General features: G+C 41.9%; 2 protein-coding genes across 4 annotated transcripts; one reads left to right on the plus strand and one right to left on the minus strand.

The window, feature by feature from the left end:
• Window positions 1-1372: 1372 nt before the first annotated feature.
• Window positions 1373-12404, plus strand: LOC307030947 (cyclic nucleotide-gated channel alpha-3-like). Of its 2 annotated transcripts, none has more exons than XM_079667582.1 (10): window positions 1373-1539; window positions 2358-2445; window positions 3829-4173; window positions 5219-5272; window positions 6053-6118; window positions 6631-6687; window positions 7289-7354; window positions 7660-7761; window positions 7844-7950; window positions 8028-12404. In XM_079667582.1, exons 4-10 carry the CDS (start codon window positions 5223-5225, stop codon window positions 9383-9385), a joined length of 1806 nt encoding a protein of 601 aa, XP_079523708.1. In that variant the 5' UTR covers window positions 1373-1539; window positions 2358-2445; window positions 3829-4173; window positions 5219-5222; the 3' UTR covers window positions 9386-12404. The 2 variants fall into 2 exon arrangements, with proteins under 2 accessions (XP_079523708.1, XP_079523709.1); XM_079667583.1 differs by having other exon boundaries at window positions 3990-4173.
• On the minus strand, window positions 10107-24813 carry ube3a (ubiquitin protein ligase E3A). Of its 2 annotated transcripts, none has more exons than XM_079667578.1 (11): window positions 24562-24813; window positions 23805-23849; window positions 22635-22939; window positions 21276-22528; window positions 21043-21187; window positions 18767-18972; window positions 15553-15717; window positions 15302-15457; window positions 15138-15211; window positions 14506-14649; window positions 10107-13314 (listed from the first exon to the last, which is right to left on the minus strand). In XM_079667578.1, coding segments are annotated over exons 2-11 (2571 nt in total). In that variant the 5' UTR covers window positions 23807-23849; window positions 24562-24813; the 3' UTR covers window positions 10107-13193. The 2 variants fall into 2 exon arrangements, with proteins under 2 accessions (XP_079523704.1, XP_079523703.1); XM_079667577.1 differs by having other exon boundaries at window positions 24510-24813.
• Between the last annotated feature and the right edge of the window lie 1091 nt (window positions 24814-25904).

Here is a 25904-nt window from a genome sequence, read left to right on the forward strand (position 1 = left end):
TTATAAACCAGTTCCCTCCGACCAAGACCCTTACTCAGTCTCTTATTGTTCGTTTGCAGTATGTATCAAATATGTTTCCTTCAGGCTTTCCTCCCACTGTCCCCACACTTGTCAAATTGCCAGCTCATAGAGTGCTATTTATAGAGTGGGAAATATAATAGGGGTCCCCAGCACATAAAAACTGCCGGATGCTAACTTGCATATGTTGGGCAATTTGCACAATTAGCATCAGGTGCATTAAATAGCACTATGCAGACAATAGTTTTGAAATGGCATGGCAGATTTGGAAAAAACATTGTGGGTGTGGGGCTTATTGAGGATGCTGAATCCATGTATGACATTTGCAGGATCTAAAATGGCAGTTTTGGCCAGAAAGTGGCCATATTTTCTCCCGGTTGGAGACATAAAATTGCACACTAAGGCTTATATGTTCCAACCTCATGCAATCCCCAAACATAAGAAGCTCTGAATAATTTAGATGGGATGGATAATTCCAGTGCCTGCTGCACAGTGTCTCATTGTTTCAGAATAAGGAAACTGGATCCTGTTGGTTGACCGTGAACAGCCTGCAGGGGAGTCTGCAGCCGTTACACCCGAGACACCATTATCTGAGCTTCCTGAAACACACAGCTGTGAAGCATTGGGCTGTTTCTACCTCAACACCATGCGTGGACAGTTTGGACTCACTTAATGCAGTTAACTGTAGTGTTAACATGCAAAGTGGATCATCAAACACAGGCAGGATCAAACACAGGCTTTTCCTAACTTTATTGTCTCTTTGAGAGGGCCCTCTGGCCTGCCAGCCCCCTGGATGATCACTGAAAAGAGGGAGAAAGGCTCTTAGCAGCAGCTCATCCACCCACACCTCCAGCATCACCTGTGCAGCAACAAACAAGCTCCATAGCAACAAGGCCAGCACACCACAAAGCAACAGAACACTCCAAATGAAACAGCCAGACACCCACACTGACATCACACAGGGGAGGAGGGGAGATATCTCTGTCAACCATCATCAGGTTACCAGGGGGCTCTGACAGCCTCTTCCTGTCTGTTATCATGCAGATTTGCGTTTGGTTTTTTGTTCTATTATCTAACACTAACACCACCCTTAAAAACTGATTTCACTCTCAAACTGCTGCTGTACATGAACAGGGACAACCAACACTTATCTTATGTATGATGCTTATGTTATATTATCTGTATGTTATTTCTTCCCTGATTAAATAACTGTGTCTTCAAATGTCTTTTTGATTAAATAAGTGCTGTTTGTGTCTTCCCTGAGAAATGCTGCTTTTCATTCCTTGTTGACACCTGAACACAAGATGGCAGCAGAGCATCAGAGATATGAGACGCCATGGAGCACGAAAAGGAGTGTCTGCAGAACATGTCGGAAATTATGCAAAAAATAAAATTAACTCTCTCCTGTGTTTTATATTAAGTTAACTTATTAAAAAACTGCTAACGTTAAGCTATGAAGGAACTACAGCACGGTCACGTCACCACCGCTAAGCTAAAGGCGGCTAATGTTGGGCTATAAAGGTAATAGTATGGACACATGTTTGTTTGTTTTTGTGCAGTTAATTTATTTTTAGGGACAACATTTCATATCAATAAAAACAGCTGGGCTGACTCCAAACCAAATTGTTAACATGTATATATAACAAGAACTAAGACAATATATTTTATGGAGTAAAACTGTTTCCACCCTGTCAGCTGTGTGAGGGGAGAGCCCCAGGGAGCACCTGAAAGCATCATGAGTTGTGCCTCGGTGAGGTTAACGTGTGTTTTTTCTGATGTTGACCTGAAGTGACCTGGGGCCAGTTTTGGAAGAAGTACTAAAAGTTGTGAGCTAAATGTACTACAAGTATTAACATTGAAAGTACTTGTTTATCAGAATGGATCTTTTCACAGTATGATAGGAGTAGTATAGGGTTTTTATACATAAAAGAGCATTTTAGTATAGTAGTGGATTGACATTGTGTATATTATTTAGTAGTACGGTACTGCATTAAACCACATCAGTATATACAAAGTACAAAGTAACTACTAAATGTGAGTGTTAAAATAAATGTAGTGGAGTACTACAAAGTACGATATATGAGAAGCTTTAAATGTAAATACTTAAGGAAAGTACAAAACATGAGTAAATGTACCTAGAGGAGGAAAGTTCCTCCACTGCCTGGGGCACAACACATGTCTGAGGTGGGAGGGGGGGCACAATGGTCCTGTGGGGACAGGCTGTAATGAATTTAATTGGAAAGTCAGATCAGCGTGTGAACACATCAGCAGCTCTGGGGATCGAGTGATGGCTGAGTTTGATTTACTGATACTAACCTCCTTTTAATTTCAAACGACAGCTGACTGTTGCTGGTTCCTGGTAGGGTGTCATATCTCACTTCTGATGTCACATCAATCCCAGGTCTGGTCCCCCTATTCTTCCTCGAGGTAGGGAAGATGCTTGTTGTTTTTCACAGTAGCCTACTTCCTTTTTTGAAATGCCCACTGATAATATCCTGACAGTCGGGTGACTCAGTGAGCAGTGCAACCTGGGAGACAGAAGACAACAAGCTGACTCCAGAGCAGCTCAGCAATTATGAATGCACATGGGGCCGGTGGTTATCTGTGGAGCGCCAGTGACATGAATCATCTTCACAGGAGAGCCTGAAACCACTGAGGATTAAAGAATTTGGAATAAATATGAAGTCAAGACATAATGTGACTTCTGAATATTATATATGGCTATTTACAGGAACACATTTCCCTTATATTCATTTTACTTCTCTGAATATCAATCACTGATGAACATTTACACACTGAATTCTGTTCGAGAACATTTTGAATTTTGGTAAACAGAACCCCAATATCATTGAGATTTTTCCCTCAACAGGAGTTGATCATGTGACCTGTGATTCATCACCCCTCTCTCTGGTCCCAGATTAACTCTAATCTCATTTACAGCAGGTCATGTGACTTTGTGTGGCTGCAGGCCAACCTCACGTTTGTCCACTGGGAAGAAAAACAATACAACGTAGTAGATATATCAGAATTATAATGAATTATAAGCACAAGGACAGTTATGTTAACCCAAACAATTGATCTGGTTTATCCCAGATCAATTCAAATCACTACATCTGACCCTTTAAATTAACAAAATTAAGTGTAAATCGCTCTGGATGAAGGTGTCAGCTATAATGTTATATACATAGTTATGATAAGCGAACATCGTGTGAGTGTAGGGTTTAAAAATTCAGCACTCATTATGGAAACACAAAAGCAGATCTGATCATGTATAATGTGAAAAAGTCAATGACAATATGTTCACCGCATGTGAAATTGGAATATATTAATCTTGTCTCAAACCACAGCACTGACCGATGATGTAATCACATTGTGTTTCTACCTCTCACTGATCAGCTGCTGGGGTGGGGGGGGGGGGATTAGCTGCTCCTCTCTGAGCTGCAGGTGGAGTCTGATGTCTCACTTTAGCCGCCACACACTAAGAGGATTTACCCAGACGGGAAGGGGTAAAAATAAAGACTCCATCTATCCACAAAAAGCTATCCAATTATTCTCCGGCAAAGATTATGTTATCTTTTTTTTCTGTCTTTAAAGGTATTTTAACAATGAGTTGCTAAACAAAACCCCAGCTATAAGTAAATGAAGGTATTAAAAAAGGCAGTAAAAGAGGTATATGATCAGTTGTAGACCAATTTTACTAGGGATTCCACGCGACAAAATAATTTTTACATTTTCAATTCAGTATAAAGCCACAAAAAACACACTATGAGACATTTTACAATCTTATATGTTCTTATTTTTCTTATGCAGGGGGACCATTCCAAGCTCAGTGTTACTAGGGCACCGGCCCCCGTGGCCCCCACCCCCCCAGAACCGCCCATGTATATGATTGTGTAAATCCAAAACATGATTTTGTTTTGTGCCATGATATTGATATAACACCGAGGAATACTCTGCTGGCTGATTCTCAGGTTCTAGAAAATGATTCCTTCCCCCGCCCTGGGCAGGAGGAGCTCCTCACAGCAGGGGGGGGGGGGGGGTTGTCCACAGCGTCAGCAAGATCTCTGAGTGCTCAGCAGCCTCGGGTTTGATGTGACATGGTGGGACTGAGCTCAGTCTGACTTCTCACCACACTCTGAACAGACTCACATTCAGGTACGTTCCCACGGTAACAAGTGATTGATTTTAATGTTTCAGTGCAGGTACAAGAAGAGAAGCTGTGAAGAGCTTAACGAGTCAGGAAATCTACTTTTAGCAGGAGTAATCTGGACACAAGGATTTCAGTGAAGAGCTAGGAGTCATGTTGATCTACTGTGAGCTGTCACTAACACTGTCTGCTGGATATGAGACAGTGATGAGTGACATGTGAAAAAGCCAGCTTTACCTATGTGTTGTCTTCCCGTGATCAACTTTTGTTCTTTGAAGAAACTTAGACCCAGAATATAGGGAGGTAAAGAGAGAGTCTGTGGAAATAATGTAAAAGGCACTGCAGTATTTCTACGTCATTATCAGATGTGAATTATTATTACCATTATATCAATGCTAGAATTCGGAGGTTACAGTAATTGTCAATATTGTTATGTCTGTATTGCTTTATAGTTATTTGGAATACTATGGAACCCAGTCCACTGTATTTCTATAAAGCAGTTTGTATTTATATATGACTACCAGACAATGAAGATATTGACACTGTCATAATTAGCAAGATAACGTTTTAATTTCACTTTAATAACTCACGTTGGGTTATGAGAGCCGCATGCACAACGCTTCACATCTGCACTGAGTTTAAAATGTAATGATGGTATTAATAATCACCTGTCAAAATGTGATTATTACATTTATTGATTCAAACACTTGCTTCGGACACCGTTGTTGCGGTGGCTGGCTACAGCACAGAACACAGAATCCTGAGAAAGCAGGAACTAAGTATGCGGACAATATGAAACAAGGATACCAAAGGGAAGCTTAAAGAACACAAATAATACTGATCGTCTGTCGGTCTATAATTCCAAACATGTCAGTCTGTAAGAAGAAGGTGAATGAGTGCAAACAGAGAAACAGATGACCATAACACCTTTTACAACACAGGCCTTCTGGTTGATTGGACGTTCCCACACCTGTACTGTATCTTGTGTTGTTTTCGACACTGTGTATGTGAGCTCACCCACCCCCCCCCCTCCTTCCTGCTCCATGTGTGCAGGCTGATGGACGCCCAGGACCAGACGCCTATAGTGAGGACAGGAATGCTGGCCAGGTGAGTCTCACTGCACTGCATAAGTGAAGGGTGTTAGGGATGAATTCTGTCTTTACTGCTAGACATTTAACCTATTCTGTGTGTTGACATTTACGACCATCCCTGCTTCTAATCTCCCGTAAGGAATGTGATAATGGATTCGTATGTTGATACTACCAGGTTTTATGGCCTGACCTGGCGGGCACAGGGGGGGTTTTATGACTGTGAGAACGCTGGCTTTCTAAGCTCCACAGATGTGAGAGACATCTCCTGTGTCTCCAGATGTTTACGCCCATCCCCAATATGTGGATTTGACTCTCTGTGAACTAGTTAAAGGGTCTACCAAGATGCGAGGCGGATCATAATTGACATGGCAACCCACCCGTGCAGTCAGAACCTTTTGCTGCTGTGACTTGTGATATGAATTCTCCGGCCGTTGACTTGTAATAAACATCATTGTTTGACATCAAAGCTCCAACTCTCCTCGTGTCTCTCTGAGTCCTGACTCTCCATTGCTGCAGAGGTTTCCCTTACAAATGGAAATTATTTATAATGATCTTAAATCTGTTTATGAAGTCTCGTGCTTCACCCAGGTTTTACCTTACGACTTAAAGAAGGGCATACACAATGACAATATGCTCTCATTTAGCCATGGAGAGCAAAGTATACGCATATTGAAATGAGACAATCTTTCCTGAAATGTCCTGTTTGAGTGTAGGAGTGAACATCTGATTTATTAACAGCACTCACCAATATAGTGTGTCCTTATTATGTATAATATATATATTTTTCTATTCCCAGGCTGTCCCACATGATGCACTTTGGGGGGAGCAGCGTGGGCCCTGCAGAGGAGAACATGAGGAGCAGGTGAGTGGGAGGGGCCTTTCACTCCATACTCACACTCACTATAGAAACACCTCACTGTGTGTAGAGTCCCTTGGCTCACATCATGATGGCTTTGCTTGATATATTTGTGGTTCGATCACTGGGAGGAAAGGTGAAGAGAGGATACATGTGTTCCATGTTTCCGGCACAAGGTTGCATGAAGTAACACATCATTATTCCAGGGATTGAGAATGAATCAAGAGAAGCTGCTGTACATTCAGAAAAAATCTGAGCAAAGTGCCTAAAGTAATTTTTGTTCAAACACATTAATACACTCTGAATCAGTCATTGTTTCTCCCCGGACAACGCCTGTAGTGTACCTGGGCTGAGCCTGGTGATAGAGGATTAAGGCTATTTAAATATATACATATGTAGACTAGAGACCAAGTGGAAGTTCATTTATCAGAAATCATAGTGTGTCATTTCACATATAGGCAGGAGTGCAGTGTGAGCCATGAGTTGGTAATATATTGCAAACCTTGTTTGTCCACCAGTGATGGTCGGTTGGCGTTGGCTGCCCAAAACATGAACAACAGCAACAACAACGATGGGTAAGATCCTCTCACACACCCTTAATCACATCACTAGACATCTGTTAAACACCATGTAAAGAGATTAGAGCGTATTCAATTAAATGAAACATGTTTTGTTCTCACATGAAATAGCTAATTCATTTATTGGGTGCATGCTATGCTATGTTCATGCAATGTGTCTAACCAGCAGTGGGTGGACAAACTGAAACATAAGGAAACCAGGGATTGATTATATTTAGTTTTTCTATGACTCAGCAAATGTTCAGTTAGGAAGGCTCACTAACATCAGCAGAGTTACATCGATTGGAAAAATAAAGACGCCCAGGAAGAATACTCCAGCTAGCATTTTTAAAGACCATGTTATGGACCAAAAAATAAATAAATCAAACCACCTGGTGTGTAAAGGTCAATCCCCCCCCCCCACCCCAAGGCGAGTTCTGTTTCACTGTCTTCTCATTATGTACTGATGTACATTTGAAGGATTTAGATATACTATGAGCCCTACTCTTCAGAAATGACAAAATACTGTGTCACAGCGCCCCCCACAGGTTCTCTGCAGGTACTGACTGATGACAAAGATCAAATAACCTCACCTGCCTCTGCTTCTGGACATTTACAGTAAAAAGGATGAAAAGAAAGACGTCAAGAAAGAGGAACCCAAAAAGGATGATAAGAAAGTACCACCGTAAGTACCACAAGCTCTTTTCCATGGATGCAGCTTTCCATCAAAGAGCACATTTTGACAACATGATTATGGTTTTATAGATATCACATTTTCTCCAAATGTATCCGAAAGATTTGGTCAATTTGAAAATGTAAGCAAAAATAACTGTCGAGTAAGTATTCTTGCTGTCTGAGGTATATTTGATGTATCATCTGGATCATGGGTAGAGAGTAGATTCCAGGACAATATGTTAGGATGGACCAATACCCCTCCTTTGATGAATATACAAATTAATTTTAACAAACAAAATCCCTTCTCTCATTCAGGAAGGAGTCGTGGGTCATGGACCCTGCCACAGATTTGTACTATTACTGGCTTTGGATAATATCCTTCCCAGTGTTCTACAACATGATGTTCCTGGTTGCCAGGTCTGAATCGATGGCATTTTGTATTTTCTCTCTACCTTATTGTTGTTTAAGAGATCTTCATCATGGCTTTGCTTCCTTACAGAGCTTGTTTTAATGAACTGCAGTATAAAAACACCACGCTTTGGATGGTTCTGGACTACTCTTCAGATGGCCTCTACCTTTTGGACACCCTGATGAGATCCAGGACAGGTCAGTGACAGAAACTCAGCTGAATGTGAGATGCATATTATATTTCAAAAATGTTACTAATTCTGACGTGTCAACAGGTTTTCTGGAGCAAGGTCTTCTTGTTAAAGATACAAAGGTCCTGAAAGAGAAGTACATTAAGACACGGCAATTCAAACTGGACGTCATTTCCCTTCTTCCCACGGATATTATATTCCTCTTAATAGGAATTAACAACCCTGAGTGGAGGTTCAACCGCCTCTTGAAGTTAGGTCGACTCTTTGAGTTCTTTGACCGGACTGAAACTCGAACAAACTATCCCAACATCTTCCGAATTAGTAACCTTATACTCTACATCCTCATCATTATCCACTGGAATGGTTGCCTCTTCTTTGCCATCTCCAAGGTGCTTGGCTTCGGCTCAGACACCTGGGTGTATCCGTCCATGAAGAACCCTGAATATGCTCCCCTGTCCAGGCAATACATCTACTGCTTTTACTGGTCTACACTTACCCTGACCACCATTGGGGAGACTCCCCCCCCAGTCAGAGATATCGAGTACTTTTTTGTAGTAGCTGACTTCCTCACTGGTGTTCTGATTTTTGCCACCATCGTAGGAAACGTCGGAGCCATGATTTCCAACATGAATGCTGCACGTGTAGAGTTCCAGGCTAAGATTGACTCTATAAAGCAGTACATGGAATTTCGTAAGGTCACAAAAGACCTGGAGTTAAGGGTGGTGAAGTGGTTTGACTACCTGTGGACGGAGGAGAAAACCTGTGATGAGAAGCTGGTGCTGAAGAACCTGCCGGACAAGCTAAAAGCAGAGATAGCCATCAACGTACATCTGGAGACCCTGAGGAAAGTGCGCATCTTTCAAGACTGTGAAGCAGGTTTGCTTGTTGAGTTGGTTCTGAAACTCCAGCCTCAAGTCTTCAGTCCTGGTGACTACATCTGTAAAAAGGGGGACATTGGGAGGGAAATGTATATCATCAAAGGAGGAAAGTTGGCTGTAGTTGCAGATGATGGGGTTACCCAGTTCGTGGTCCTCAGTGATGGGGCGTACTTTGGAGAAATCAGCATTCTCGGTATAAAGGGCAGCAAGGCAGGAAACAGGAGAACGGCCAACATCCGAAGTGTCGGCTACTCTGATCTGTTCGCCCTGTCCAAAGACGATCTGATGGAAGCGCTCATTGAGTATCCTGACGCTAAATACCTGCTGGAGGAGAAAGGAAAAGCCATCCTGATGAAAGATAATCTCATCGATGAGTCGCTGGTCAACGCTACTGACGCCAAAGACTTGGAGGATAAAGTCAACAAGGTGGAAGCCAGTTACGATGTCATGTCGGTCAAATTTCGGAAGCTGACAAGCCAGTTTGAATCTTCCCAGCGGAAACTCAAGCAGCGGCTCACTAATATGTCCAACCAGGTCCGAACCCTCAAAGAGACTGATGAGTAGACCCTCTCAGGACCCCCACTTAAGGACTCTCCTTGTGATGTCATCCAACAGGACTACAGCGGACGCTTTGTACACATCACATGGCATAGTGGCTCCATTCATTGTTCCCATATGTGTTCAAACAGAAAGGTTGCATTGAAAGTGCCCCCCCCAAGAGAGTATATATAGTATCTATTTGGTCAGATTCACAGTCTCGTCCTTTAACAGAACTTCTCTGATCTTTCACTCTATTTTTTTACCAATATATTCAGGCAAAGTTTAATTAAAGCGGTCTGTTTGATAAAATTGAGAAGTTGTTTAGTTTAACTGTAAAAATAAATATGTTTGTTGTGAGGCATCAAAAAAAGGTACACATTTGGTCTCAACAGTAGAATTGTAGTATTTTGCACCTGTCATGTGAATGATGAACAGCACTAACAATAAACTATTAGAAGCAATCGGCAAAATGTCATGTAATACTACTTACACTTTCGAAAGTGTTTCAGTCAGATTGTTTTTGGTGACATTTGTTGATTTTTTTGGCATTGGAAGTTCCTGTTTTGTAAGAACTGTTTTGAATAAATTGACATGTATATTTCCATCAACAGCAATTCATTTTGATATTAAATCTAACTTTTTTGGAGTATTAATAAGGTGGAAGTTAAGACTAGTGTTTGGCAGGAAAGTAATTGACAACAACAAATGACCTGTGGACTCAAATCAGGAGTACAAGCAATACAAGTTGGAAAAAAGCTGTCATTTATTTATTTAGCATGTTTTCACAACACTGAATACATGTAGCCTTTCATCAGTTTGTATCTTTTGAGTGTAATTATATTGAAGAAAACAGCTTCCCTTTCCAAACTCAGGTTGACCTTTCACACGTCCACGTGAGCAACAGAGTGATATTGGACAGCTGACACCAGACCTGGGCTCAATATCAGCTGAAGGAAATCCTCCTTCTTGGTTTTAAGCGACACAAGAGGGTTGAGGCTGCTGCGAACATGCAGTACAGTCCAATGTGTGTCCACATCACCAGGCACTCCACAAAACGGTCCAAAGGGGGTTAAAAACATCGACACTAAGTTTTCATTTGGCCCAGGTCCGGCTGAAAGCATGACAAAGTAAGAGCAATGGAACAGAGAAGGGCCCGGGCGCTCTGCCGAAACTGCTGAAACACAAATCAGAACCTCTAACAACCTACACACATGACGCATCTGCTCTGAACATGTGAATGTCCTCGTTGATCTCTCTGGTGTTCACAGACAGTGGATGTTGTCTGTTTCTGGTGACTCTCGATTGGTACTGGACATTAAAGCAAACAGCTAGAGAAAGATCTAGGAGGACTCACATTAAAGGCGTCTTTAAAGAGAGGGACTTCTCTACTACAACCACTAATGATATGTGGGTCAAGTGATTACACCTGAGCCAGCTGCATTCACTGACTAATGGGTGTGTTTGAAAGCTTCTATGCATCGACTGGTCCATTTAATAACCATTCTGAGGATGAGGGGTCATGGAGCATTTAGAAGTAACACATGTTAAATGTCTTTGTATACACATTACATTTCTGATGTCCAAATGTCTGCTATAGTTTTTTTGGGAGTATTCTATACATTGTTCAAGGTCACCGTTGGCATTCATTTCCTGCTGGTAAGAAAATATATAAGCAGACTCTTGAAATGTGGTGTAATCCATCACAATGAACAACATGTATGTGTGTTCATCATTAAAATGTCTGGTAGTGACACTAGCTCCAAATGATAATCTGACTTGGACATAAGTGGATGTTCACAAAGTGGTTGATGCGCTGGACACAAAGAATGGTAGAAAACAATTCAGATGTCATTAAATAAATGCATAAAAACACAGGTTTGTCCTTTAGATGAAAGCAGACTGTATTACACTCACCATTGTTATTGGATGTGCATAATGCAACAAGTTCCATTTGATTTAAATAAGCATGTAAATAATGTTTGGGTGTCTGATGCATTGCGCTGCTTGCCCTAATGCACAGTGTACACAGTCTGTAGACAGGTGTTTAAAGGGTTAAGCCTACTCAACTGAAAAAGTGAAATAAAAACATCTGCCTGTTCTATTGGAGGATGCTTTCACAGTAAAAGTGCTATCAAACACATTTTGTTAGACACCTGTAGTCATTGAATGCAACATATCCAAACAGAAATCATCAGAGCCAACAAGACAATCCAGGACATGTTCAGCTAACTCAGAACAGAGCGGGATCAGAATGGCCGTTAGCCTGGCCTTGCTACATATGTGAAACTGAAATATGGTGGACTCATTTTTCTACAGAGGGAATGTTCTGCCTGCTTCCAGCCCAACTTGACTTTATGCTAATTAGGAAAAGCAAACAAAAATGTAATCGTTTCTATTAAATAATGTTTCCCGATCTCCTATATAGTCTAGTTGGCAGCATAGTGAACCCGGAAATGTTGAGTACCCCAAAGTTTTATGTTAGAAATGTATAGTAGTGGTCCCCAGCACATTCGGGCAATTCGCTAAATTAGCATACGTTGCATCTTTTAACTTTTGTCCACATTGGCTATAATGCTAATTAGCGCAATGTATGCTAGTTGTGTAAATTACCCAACATAATGCAAGTTAGCATCTGGCAGTTACTATGTGCTGGGGACCCATACTATACATTTCTATCATAACATTTCAAGGTTCACAATAGGACTATGAGCTGGCAACTGGACTAATAAGCATACATCAGTGAGACCTCAGATCAGCAGAGGAAGGGTCTCTCACACTGAAGATGCTGATGCTGTATTAAATGGAAAGGTGGAACCATAGCAAGAGACACAGGTCCAATGGACTGAGTATAGTACTGGGGTCAGCTTGGCACAAGAAGAGCTCCAGGTCTGTATCTGAGATCCTCATCAGTGACTGGTCTACACGTGTACATCCTCCAAAACGTGCACATAGTTCCAACCGCGCTGATATATAAATACTGTTTTATTTAGAATCGTCAACACAGGAAGACATGGAAATAAAACGCTTCAAACAATCATGGCGACCTGTGGCCAAAAAACAAACATTCTGAAAATGTCTAAGTGCACTTACACAGCTCTGACATGATTTTAGTCTAACCTGCGGTGCCCCCCTCCCCCGCCCCCAATGAAAAAAGGGACCAAAAAAAGAAAAACAGCTTTGTCATAATGTGTCATTATGACCTAAATGTTTACCTTGTTCAAACATGGGTTAGGTAGAAACAGTAGCAGATGGCTGTGAGTGGAATGGTCTGCGAGAGCTTTATCCTCCTTATTTTGTGGTAAAGATTACTCTACTACATGTTATCGGTCCACTGGGGAAAGTTCAGGTCTACTTTAACATATATTTGTTCAATAACGGGGGTTGTATTGATTGAATTGTTCCAGATTGACATAGTTTAACAGTAACCCTCCCTCTTTCCCCAAGTAGGTAACTTGCACATAAAGATAGCATTGAAAAATAACCCATTTTAACCTTAAAATAAATAATAAGGAAAATGATCCTCTCTGTACATAGAAAAAGACGGGGACACTGCTTCACATTGACGTAATGTGGATGTGGGTGGGAGGGGTACTTTGATCAGGAGGTCTCTGTGCTTACAATGACTGATGACAGATGATGCAGGCACAGCAGCTCTAGTGGAACCATTGCTCCTCGTTCTTTAAGGACTTGAAATCATACTCGTGATTCAACTTTTTCAGTTGAGTCTGATAAGGAAAGGCGGTGCAGGGTTTCATGGGCTTGCTGAGTAGGAGTCCGTTTCACTGTGTGATGGGGCGGGGGGGGGGGGGGGGGGGGAGGGGGGGGGGGGCGCTCAGAGCATGCCAAACCCTTTGGCATAGGTGATGGCTTTCAGCAGCCTCTCCTTCAGCTTCTCCCTGCAGCTGTACTCCGGCAGCAGCAGCACGTTAAAGCAAGTGTGAGACGTCGGTAACCTGCGGAGTGAAAACATCACAGCTGCTCAGAACACAACTCCAAACGCCTTGAAAAGATTCATTAAAAGTTACTCAGCTTTGCATGACTTAAAGGTCCCATGTCATACTTTACCGATTATTACCCGTCCCCTTGTGTGTTATGAAGGTTTTTATGCACGGTCTGCAAAATTACAAACCCTCAAAGTACGACCTGTAGCGAGTAAAACTCTAACACAGAAAAGACCTGTCTATGCTGCCCCAGAACGCCTCGTTGGAGGTTTCTCTTTTTCTTCCTGGGTACAGTGACGTGCCCTTACCCAAATGGACCAATCCGTGGAGCTCCTCACACAAACACACTCTCACAGCGGCGAAACTGTGGCGCGCTTACACTGTAGGTGCGCCGCGTTAGGTGGCGCGGGGGTGCGGGTGCTAGTGGAGCCTCGCAGATGGGGGGGCTTCAGCCCCCTCGGAACCCCCCCCTTCCCGCGTCCATTCGCGATGTCTCGCAGACTCCACGCAGCAGGAGTGAATACACATACTATACAGAGGTGCTGTATGAGAAACCAATGTGAGTTTGGAACATTGAACAATGTAAATCTATTCTAGTAGACCTCAACAATGGAATCATGATCAGTAGAAATGGCCATGACATGGGACCTTTAAAAAAAGAGGCTCTATGAAGGGATTGCATGCGGAAGTGGGCGTGGTTAAATCTCAACTGGGTGGGAAAAAAACGATAGAGGCCACCATGCCTGCCACGTCACTGGAGAGAAGTATAACGCTGGAGAAGTCCTTCTTCAATCCAATAGGGCTCAGTAAGTGTAATGGCTACATGAGGACAGCTCCCATGCAGTCCCCCATTGAGAGGGATATTCACACGTGCATTAGAGCAGGGGTTCCCAAACTCTTCAGCCCGCGACCCCCAAAATAACAGTGCCAGAGACTGGCGACCCCCAGAACCTCGTTGTGGGTAAATTATACAGATGACTAGTCCGCCCCTGAAAATGTCGATGCAAACGTTATTATTGATAATAATTTATGAAAAAAATTAATCCATTTCTTTTAATTAATTTAAATTTTTCCATTTTTATTTTGTAATCATCTCGCGACCCCCACTTTGGGAACCCCTGCATTAGAGGGCCGTAAACGTGACGTCATCAAAACGTCTTCTCACAAACACTAGACGTGGAGCACAGTGCCGAGGTGGCTCACCTGTCCGTGTCGGGGCCGTTCTTGGCGATGATCATCTTCAGTTTGCCCAGCCCCCCCACAGGTGCTCTGTCAGTGCCTGTGGTGAACTGCAGGAAGAAGCGCTTCTGCTCCTCCCCAAACGAGTGCAACGTCTCCCAGAACTCCCTAAGAGCATACACACATGGTTAGAAGAAGTGCAGTGTAACAAGGATCTTTCGTAAAGTAGTATTAACTTTATTAAACTTAAACTGATGAATAATTTGATGTACAGTCACTTAGATAGAATAGATAGAATCGGAGGGATGAACCCCTCTTTAATGGTCTCACATGCAGAGCACACAGTGACATGTGTTCTCTGCTTTTAACCCATCCTAGCACCAGGAGTCTAGTACTAGGAGCAGTGGGCAGCTATTGTACAGCGCCCGGGGAGCAATGGGAGTGAGGGGGGAAGGGGGATGTCCGGTGCCTTGCTCAAGGGCACCACGGCAGGGCAGGAGGTGAACTGGGACCTCTCCAAGTAGAAGTCCACACTCCATATTTAGGTCTGTTCGGGGACTTGAACCGGTGACCCTACGGCTCACAGTCCAAGCCCCTACTGACTGAGCCACTGCCAGACTTTTTGTGTCCATACTGTGCCTGCAAACACTTCTTACTTGATGATTCGAGAATCTCTGTTGTAACCGCCATCGTACTCCGTTGTTTCTTCAAGTGCCAGGAAGTCCAGGTTCTGCAGTATGTAAGAGACAAAACAATGATTGAAATGAAGCAGATTGAAATGTCTTCCTGATATGTTTAAATGTCTGTTGACAAATCTCACCCTGCTTCCACAGATGAGGAGCTCGATCTCCTCCGGTCTGAACAGGTATTTGAGCGGGGACTCGTTGGTGACCATGTGGAAGCCTCTCCTGAACGCTTTGAACTGCTTCTCCACGCTTTTGTTCAGCATGTACTCGGCATACTGAGCCACAAATTCCTGCACACACACACATCAACAGTTCCCCGTTTATTTCCCACACCATGATTTTTCAAACAGTTTAAACACTTCTTCATGCTTTCTTGTAGCCTCACCTTTCTGTTTTCATTCGTGACTGGAATCTTGTCCCCATTTTCCCTTAAATCATGCATGAGCGGGTTCCCAAACAGGTCTGTGTGGGAAATCTGGAAAGTGATCATCATGTCCTCCTCCACGCTGCCCTCGTACTCCATCAGCTCCTTCAGACTCTGGTGCAGAACCTGTTCAACAAAGACAACAACTATTGTAAAATCTGGCAGTCTGGAAAGTAAGATTTGCTTCACACAGGGTTCTTACACCTTTTCCAAAGTCAAATTCAAGCACTTTTCAAGCATTTTCAAGGTGCATTCTCAAGCTTTTCAAGCATCTTACAGCTGTTGTAAATTACATATTTATATACACATACTCAAATGATTATTTCCCTACCTCACATTAAATCAGATTATTTTTATGCTATAAACAACCAAATGTGTGTTTCGTGATAGCATTCTATATGAGGATGAAAAATTAAAGAAAAGAAAACTAAGTTTAATATTTCAAAATGAGTGACCCATCTGTACGTAGACTGGGCCTCCCATATAACCTGGCTGAGCCAATATAAAACAATCAGCCAAATAACTTTTCAATACATTATTGATTACTATTTTTTAGGTACTTTTAGGTTGGCAGTAAACACAAGTCAGAGGTAAATGGTGTACTTTTCCTCCACTCCATGTATTTAATACCTTTAGTTACTTTACAGATGTGGATGAATGATGTGAAATATAATCAAGTGTTAAATCAGACTTTAGTTCCACCTGGAGTAAATCCACAAGCTACCCTGCAGTATACAAAGTCATTCAAACTAGCTGCACCTTTACCAGCTTTGAGAACACTTTCATGATCAATCATTATAAAACATATCATATCTATTATTCTGAAGTGGACCAATCTGCACAATGACTACTTTTACTGTCGCTACTTTCACTATATTTTGATGAGAATACTTTTCTACTTTCACTTGAGGAACATTTTGAATACAGGGCTTTTACTGTAACAGAGTATTCCTACACTCTGGTACTTCTACTTTTACTCAAGTACAACATCTGAGTACTTCTACTTTTACTCAAGTACAACATCTGAGTACTTCTACTTTTACTCAAGTACCAGATCTGAGTACTTCTACTTTTACTCAAGTACAATATATGAGTACTTATTCCACCTCTGGTAGCGTATTAGCCGGAATTGTAGCCACAAAATCACGCAGAGCTGCATAAAAATAGACTTACAAAGGTAACAAGTGGAAAATAATATTTACAAATGTGTACAATGATTTGTAGGTAATTTTGACTACTCAAGACACCTGTCTTATACATATTCAAAGGAAGACTGTGTTCATTCTACAATTACATGGGATTAACACTAGCACCGCCATCGGGTCAATTTCACCCACAGCTGCTTTTTTTATTGTATGTAACTTTTTTTCAATAAAATATTAAAGTCTCCCAGTCAGCGACTTTTTCTGAAAGTGTGTTATGTAGCACCCTCTGTTGTTAAAACATTTCAATATGAAGTCAGATTGAAGAAATCGCCCAAAAAATTGCCATTTATACCTATTTCCGCCAGCGGGTCATATTGACCCCACCCCTTTTCACGCTATTGATTTCAAGTGTAAACCATAGGTGTAAACCTATGGTGTAAACATAAACATGACGTGTTGCTATAGCAACACCCTTTGTCTCCTGCGGTTCCTTATAGATTGAGAGATAGATTGAGAGAGAGGGAGAGAGAGAGATATAAAGATAGATATAGATAGATAGATAGATAGATAGATAGATAGATAGATAGATAGATATTGATAATGACAGTCTGTAGTGAAGGAGCGCGCTGCGCAGCAAACAGCTGTTTGCTTTTCACCCAACAACGACAACCGCCTCACGAAACGCTATGTTGTAGTGTTAATAAACGAAACAATTTAACAAAATTGCTTGTCAAAATACCAATACCACAGGACCATTTTTTTTTTTAAGCAATATTTTTTTAGTGGCCCGAGCGGGCAAATTGAAATTACGTTATGCTGGCCGGGGTGTCTAAATAGTGCTTCCGGGACAGCGGGCCATTTATAATGTCGAGCCCTGTATATCATATGAAAAGCTGAGAGTCCACAGATTCTATTGGTATACGTTTCATCCCTGTGCGATCAAAAGAATATTAAACTTGTTTCGGCAAATTCAGATGATAAATACAACTTTGAAGCTTGTAAAGGCATAATTACAAGCGGAGAACGGAGTAATTTAACGTCACAGCAAGCGTAACAACAGCCGGTGTTTCTTGTGAGTGTTTCCCCGGTACACAAACACAATACACACAAACGCAAAAATACACAAACACACACACACACACTCGCGAGCTTCCCCCAGAGCAGTAATACAAACTAAAATGTGTCTTCGGGTCAATGTGACTGATTTCGATAGAGCAAGTCACATTTGGTTTAGGCACGAAACATACTACCAGTAGAAATACATGGCTTTCAAAATCGTTCTGTGTCGAATCAATAGATTATATTTTGTGACTATAACACAAAATGCCGTGAGACTGGGTTGAATTACAAGTGAGTGCTTCATCCTCTGAACACCACAGAATGGCGAATGTAACGCACATAACATAGGTACGCTCCTCTGAAATGATTGTCCCCTGCAATTATTATCCCTCATTCAGCTTGCTAACGTTAGCTTAAACAAACGTAACATGCAACGTTAGCCTAATCTAAAATGCTCTACTACGGCGTACCTTTCATGTGGCTCGTCAGCGCAGACTCTCCCATCGTTATTTTTTGCAAACTTTGCAGGAGGCTACTCGTGGGCTTGACCCTCGTCTTATCCATGGCTTGTATTTGTCTTCTGCTAGCCAACGCTCGTTGAAACTGCAACCTCCTGGCATACTGTCATCTATCACTTATCAGAATGCCCAGGTCACACACCTAATAAAAACACTTGCAGGTCGCGCGCATGGCGCGGGAAGGCCGGAGCGGAGCTGTTTTATGTAAAAGCTGGCTCCGACTTCTTTATTTTTTTTTAATCTAAAAAGCGAAGTAAAGCATTTACATTTTCAAGCAATTTATCCCAAATTCAAGCACCATTCCCAAACTTCAAGCACTTTCCCAACCTTGAAAACACCACGTCAAATTTCAAGCATTTTCAAGGATTTCAAGCACCCGTACGAACCCTGTTCACAGCTACATGGATTTAGCAGCTAACGAGCAATCAGAACACTTGCTAAGATAGTACTTACCGGGTTTGCGACAGCCAGGTCTCTGAAGGTTCCTTTCTTTCCCATCAGCTTCCTGTAGACCACCATAGGAAAGTGGACATCCAGAATACAGTTGTTGTAGATGGCCAGGCCCAGAACGATTCCAATCAGAGTGTACTGGCCCTCATTTTCATAGGATGACGGGTTGAACCAAAACATTTTGGTGTGCTCGTCGTATCTGAACATGCCTGCAGCAGGGAAAAAAGTCATAGAAAAAGGTTTTATTACTGAACTATGACCCCTGGGAGACTTCTTTGTTGCTTTGTCTGTGTGGAAATCTGACTCTTCAACACAGAGGACTTTAACAACGTAACATGTCACACTTTGCATTTAAAGGCACATTTATAAAAGTCAAATACCTGTTAATTTAGATAAGAGCAAGTTCAAGGTTCAAGGTTCTTTATTTGTCATACGAACATAGCTACAGAGTAGTTATGTCGATGAAAATCTTAGGTCACAGGTTTCTCCAACAGTGCAACACAATAACACAGATAAACAGAAAAATATAGTAAATAGAAAGAAAAAAATAGTTGAAATAAGAGTCTATATGCAAGCTATTGGAATGATATATGAGATAAATAATGACTAAGTATCAGCCAGATGAATGTTATGGATGTTGTTTCAACAGTTCAGGTGTTTAACGGTCTTATTGCCTGTGGGATGAAACTGTCTCTGAATCTGGTGGTTGTTGGAACCCAAAGCTCAAATAATAAATGTTATGATATTATTATAATGGTTTACATTCCATTATAATAGAACTCGTGTTAACTGGTTGCACTTTCTAGATCAGGGATCTCCAACACGCAGCTTTTCAGTAGCTCGCCGCTCGCGGCTCACAGACTGTGTAGAAAGAATCCGATGACAATAAATGCACCTGAATCACTCCGTGTCGCTGCGGCTCAGACACACGTGGATTTATGTTTTAAAAAGTACTCGCGTTAGCGATCCAAGACTTTAATCAAGTCTTGGATTGCAGAGTATGAATGTCCTCTTGCTATTTTCAGTTGATAAATACGCGTGTAAAGTGTGTGAAGGCAAGAGGAAGGCTTCCGCGATCACCGTCTACTCTGTTCCTCCAAACCCCGCCCTAAAAATAATGAGTGACAGGCTGATGGTGACCTGATAGAAACTTTATTATTCACTTAATCACTGATTGAGATGATAAAGCTAACTTAATCTCATACATTCATGGGATTTATGTAACAGTAAGACAGAGAATAAGTGTTCACCCACATGCACTATTTTTGTTTTTATATGCTGTTGTAAATACTCCTGTTGACGGCTGTGTTCAGACTCAAGTCATGTGTGCAATGCCGCATTCAAGACATTCAGTGTCCTATTTTTAAACTGAAAGAGCGTAGCTAGAAGCTGCAGCTAGACTGCAGAAGTATTAGTTTTTTGTTTTTGAGGATGGAACAATTTCACACACAGATATAGGGAGGCTAGACCTATACAATTGATTTATTATGGTTTATAATTTCATGTCAAGACGAAGAAGAAAAAGATGGCTGAACTGTTCAGTGTCAATCCTGTGGAGATGGAGATGGAGGTTATAAATCTCCAAAATCCTGTTCAGCTTCAGTCTCTGCAAAACTCACAACATTTCTGGAGGCTTGTAGACCCAGAAAACGATAAGAACATCACCAAGCAGCACTGAACATGTCTGCTTTATTCGGCTCTACTTTGTGAAGCAGCTTTTTCTGTATATAATCTAAATACAGAACAAGACCGACTGATGAACATTTAAATGACTATTAGAGTGAACCTAAGTGGGTCCAGCATACACCTCTATGGTGGACTCCATGCAGCGCCAGTGCTCTCACTTAATATGAAAAAGAGTGAATGCACTTAATTTACACATGTGCCATAAGAAGCTTGTACGGTGGTGATTAAGGCGATGTACTCACTATGTGGGCCATGATAATAATATGTGAGAAATTGTCGTTTTCTTGGACCTTGATGTAAAGTTAAGATGTTTGATAAGCTTTAGGTATTGCAATTTCACACGTGTACAAAAGTAGCTTAATTCAACCGATGAGGGCTATGTGAATAAATGTAAGCGATGTGATGCAAGTAGCTCTTGGCCACTTTCATTTTTTCAAAGTAGCTCTCAGGTGAAGAAAGGTTGGAGACCCCTGATCTAGATGATGTGTTTAAAATGAGGCCTATGGCATTCAAAAGTACAGTGTCAGCTATTGAAGTCTTAACATCATCAGGTGTGTTGCAACATAAATGCTAGTTGTTGTGTGTTTTCTCACCGATATCTGGGTTGAAGATCTCCTCCACCACCAGCTGGAAGAACTCTTTGGAGACCCCTCCTTCATCGACACCTTGCTCTCCTTCAAACTCCACGTACAGCTGCTTCTTCAAGTCTGCAGGATTCTCCATTGCTATCATTTCCAGCTACAGACACACAAGCGGAAAAGATCAGTGTTACAAACTGAACCAATATGACAAAGAAGCCTGAATTGTACATATTGAACACACATACCCTGACCAGCGCGTCGTCGATGATGTGGTCTCGGCGCACTTTGAGCCTCAGATAGGGGTTGAGCTGCTGACCCTGGACCAGGCTGTAGAGCACAGTGATGCGCCGCTCGCTGTACATGCGGATGCGGTTGTCGTAATACAGACCCAGGTTCTTTGTGACGGCGTTCAGAATGAAAGGGCATGTCATAAAGGAGAACTTATTTTCAGTTTCAACCTTAAAGAAAGTGTAGTCCTTGTCCATCTCCAGCACCTCGTTCAGAGGCTCGTTGACAAACTCCTCGAAGGAAATGAGCGGCTTCCGACAGTCGTTGGTGCGGATCCCCAGCTCTGTCTCCAGGGGGTCCACCCGGGGGCCCTTCTTGTTCCGCCGCTCCTCCCCCAGCAGCTCCTGCAGAGTGAGCTCGCTGGACTCTGGGATGGGCTCCTCGTCCTCGTCCTCGTTGTGCTCCATGTCCAGGTCGCCGCCGAGCACGTTTGCATAGTAGACAATCTTCAAGCACTTGGTGGATGCCACCACTGCGTCGTCGTCGTTGACCAGGTTGCGGCTGTTGAACTCGTTACTGATCACCTTGTAGGTGATGAGCTGCTGGAAGGTCTCCACCATGCGTCGGATCTGCTCTGCGCTGTAGTGCGACCACAAGCCTGCCAGCTTGGCCTGGGCTGGCAGGGGGAGTTTACTCATCGCCTTGCAGAACTGTGGCAGGGCGATCTCCAGGTACTCGGGGCTGTGGAGGTTGCTGTTCTCCATCACTATAACAAACAGGTTCAGGTAGTTTTGGTCTCGTGAGTACACGTTGTGGTACGTCAGGTCGCACTCTACGTTGGGTGAGAGGTAAACCAGCGCATTCAGGAAGGCGGCTTCTATCTTCTCATTGGAAAGCAGCCGCTCGTAGACCCGCCGCACAGCGTCAATGTCCACCGACAGCTCGTCAGGGGACAGCCTTTGGACTTCGCTTTCCCCTGAGGAGCCCTCGCCGAGCCTGGCTGATGAAGAGGAGGCAGGGGAGTCTTCCTCCATAGCTGTAGCAGAGCAGGCTGCGGCCTCCTTCTCATCCTCATCCTTGTCCTCATCCTTACCTTGAAGGGACTTGAGTTCCTCCTTGGTGTGAGGTTTGGATCTCCGGAAGCTCTGCACCAGGCCCTCAGCACTGGAGAACACCCGGCCTATTACCCGGATCAGAGGCGAGTAATCTTCCTGCTCTCCACAGATGTCCAAAATCTCGTACACTTTCTCTTCCGTCAGGTAATTCACATCTAGGAAAGAAATGGAGAAAAACAGATTAACAGACTTTCACAGCTTATTCCGCTTCACTTTATTAATAAAAAGTATGTAAATCCTGAATTTCTGGCGTCCACTCACCTTTGAAATTGTCCCGGACCGAGTGGGAAACTTTATGGTTCAACTGGCTGTTGCTGCAGGCTGAGTTGCTGTGAGCGCTACTCTCCAGGTGGGCTGAGGCAGTGACTTTCTTTGAGGGGTGGGTGTCACATAGCTTAGCGTTGACCTTGTAGAGCTCCAGCGCTTTGACGGCCGCTGCGTTGTTATCCATGCGGTTGAAACCGACTGACGAGGCACACCATGAGTTGGAGCACGACTCATTCCCACAGCCCTCGGTTAACTGGTGGTAGTAGCGCTCTATTAGATGTTTGGCAGCTGCTCGCTTCCTGCATTCAGAGGGGAAGCACAACATGCGAGTGTGTAAATCACCTTTTCTCATCATTAACAGTAATTAGTACATTAGAAAATAGTTAAGGTTATGAGTAATCACGTTTGAACTTCTTCTAAAAAGTCAGGACAGTTGTATGACTGCATTCTTGGCTTTAATACATTGCATTCATTAATATAAATATAATACATCTAATAAATGTGTTTTCTTTGTTTAATGGTTGACTCTAGCTGACAAGCATCCATACTCTATACTTTCAGGCTGTTCCTTGTTATTAAGAGATACATTCAATATGTTGGAGCATTTAGAAAAATCTATCTGCAATTACGGTTACTCACGTATGAGATGGGTGTAATTGAGCCCTGTTGACAGATACCAGTTTCCCCCTTTTTTTTGTTTGTTGCCAAGGCTCTCTTTAATTTCAGCACAAAAGATCATTCTTGGCTTTATCATTGAACAAAACAGGTGTATTTGAAGCACTAGCTTTATACACCAAGCTTTCATATATCTGATGCTTTTTTAAACTTAACCATTGTCTTTAAATAATGACATGATCTTCTAACTGTTTATAATACATCTATACGTTGCACTACCACAGGAGCAACTTAGAAAAACCTATTTGCAAAGATTGCCTAGTGTCACTTTTTTTCAAAGTTCTATCACTTTGGTTCACCATTAACATGGTAACAACCAACTGTCAACAGGCTTCTGATGGCAAACAAGAAGAAAACAAGAAGTGAGAATAGAATAGAACAGTGGTGAGATCTGCGGGTGTGGAGGGGGGGGGGGCAGTCTTAAATAAATACGCAGACACAGAATCATATAGTATAAGTATTTACTAATATAATATGAGTTTGACTTACATTCGGCTTGCTTCTGGGTTTTCTATTTCAGGCTCCTCGTATTCTCTATCAGAACAAACAGATAATAAGAATAAGAAACATAGCAGAGGTCACGCTATGTTGCTTTGACATGATCAATACAACGTATACATTCACTTTCTGTCCTGTATGTTGCATAGGGAATCAATGTGCAATATTAGAACATATTTTTTATTTATGACTTAGGCGGAATTTAAGAATGATGGGAACATGACATGCTAGCCATAAGGCAACATTAGAGTCGTTGTAGAAGCAGGTTAGCCTTGTGTGGATTTGGCCCACAATCAGTGTTCTGATATGTGTTACTACGTGTACGCTGTTAATGCAAATGACTGTCAACGTTAGCGAAATCCTACAATCTAAGCATAGAGTGGCAATAGCACTAGTCAAGTAACGCTAGTAGAAATGAGAGGGATCTGCACATCCTGACGCTGACTTAGCAAGATAATATAGCAACAACTAGCTAGCATGCTTTCCTTATTTCACCTATTATTATTATTGATTCAGAAATGACGTTTGCAAAGTCACTTTTTAAGCAGCCAGTACTTGCTGTGAATTTTGCCTGATGATATTTATTAAAACAACAGAGCAATAGTGTGCACAGAGGTCCCAAATACATTAAGCTAGTTAGCTATCACTTTTAGCACGCTCCTAGCATCCCCGACTCTTTCCTGCTGGCGTCCCCACCTATGTGTTCCTTCTGCGGGGCTAGTCTCGGCCTGTAGTGGCGCACACTCACAGTCCTCCTTCTCGTCGGAATTCATACGACACTTTATCCTCAGTTGTTTCTTATCCTGTTGCTGTCTGTGTTTGTATCAAGTCCTCCACGGGATGGTTACACCTTCAATAGCACGTTGGTTTGAGTCTAAACGGGATATTTTATTCAAAACTTCATTAACGGCCTTCGTACAGCAGGCTCTTTGCTCTGCCTGAGGTTCACAGCCATCTTGACTTCTCCATAAACCGACATCCCACAATGCACTGCCTTCTAGCTAAAAGACCTGCTGGAGTGGATCATAACACTTCAAGGAACTGGACTCATTTTATTCATCATTGGGCCATAGCTACAAGTGAATAAAAACATATATTCAGATTGTATATATATCATGGTATGATGTATGATATATGATACAATATAGTAGCCTATATATTATATTACGTTTTTTTATATTTTATTTTTGGGACAATATAGCATTATTCAATGACAAACATCAGAGCAGCCTGATTCACATTTCTCACAGTATATTATTTTATAATTTAAGATATTCGTTTTATTTAATGTTTTTATTTTATTTATGTTTTATTTTTGGGACAAGAAGCCTACTGTATGTATCATTATTCAAATAAATACTCAAATATGCATGCATGAATTCGAATGTAAGCGACAGCTTGTCAGGGTTTATTATATTAAATATTGGTTAACATATTCTAAATCAGCGGTGTCAAACTCAATTTCATCAGGGGCCACATTAGCATTAAGGTTGCACTCAAAGGGCCGTTTCCGGTTGTAGCTTTAGACTATACAACTATATAACTCTATATATATATTATATATATATATATATATAATTATGTATTATATTACATTATTGCCATTGTTGCATTGGATTATTATTGGATAGGCTAATAACTTCATAATTAACTACGTCATATTATTTGCAAGCTCTTGCGGGCCACATCAAATGAAGGCCTTGAGTTTGTCTCCCCTGTCTACATAAACACACAGTTTGATAAAAATGTAGACATTACTACAGAACAGGTGCAAACTGAACAGTTACCTCACAAAAGTGTTGCCCTACTTCCGTATTAAATTAAATACAAAGTTATATTGAAGAACTTAAAATAAACGTTTTATAGTTATCAGTGTTTACTACGTTGCAGTTGTGAGGTTTACACTGCCTGCTTGAAACATGTTTGTAGGACTTTTCAGTTTTTTAGGTAGAAAAAGTAATACAAAAATAATCAAGTGCAAAAGTCATCAAAAAAGCTACATTTAGTCATGTCTTTCTATTTTGACAGGGTTATTATTAATATTCTACACTCTGCATGGCTTCCTGGACACTGAAGGTAACAAAAGCGCAG

The sequence above is a fragment of the Notothenia rossii genome (assembly GCF_949606895.1).
Source record: "Notothenia rossii genome assembly, chromosome: 3".
NCBI lineage: Eukaryota > Metazoa > Chordata > Actinopteri > Perciformes > Nototheniidae > Notothenia > Notothenia rossii.

Bases quoted from the DNA above. Each gene is read 5' to 3' on its own strand.
- ube3a (XM_079667577.1), bottom strand. From the start codon at position 24,586: ATGAATTCCGACGAGAAGGAGGACTGTGAGTGTGCGCCACTACAGGCC. The intron at 21,188-21,275 runs GTATGTGTGTTC...GTGTGTCTGTAG, and splicing joins TCGACGACGCGCTGGTCAGG to CTGGAAATGATAGCAATGGA. The intron at 13,315-14,505 runs GTGAGCCACCTC...TTCACTCCGCAG, and splicing joins AACGGCCCCGACACGGACAG to GTTACCGACGTCTCACACTT.
- LOC307030947 (XM_079667582.1), top strand. From the start codon at position 5,223: ATGGACGCCCAGGACCAGACGCCTATAGTGAGGACAGGAATGCTGGCC. The intron at 6,119-6,630 runs GTGAGTGGGAGG...TTTGTCCACCAG, and splicing joins GAGGAGAACATGAGGAGCAG to TGATGGTCGGTTGGCGTTGG. The intron at 7,762-7,843 runs GTCTGAATCGAT...GCTTCCTTACAG, and splicing joins ATGATGTTCCTGGTTGCCAG to AGCTTGTTTTAATGAACTGC.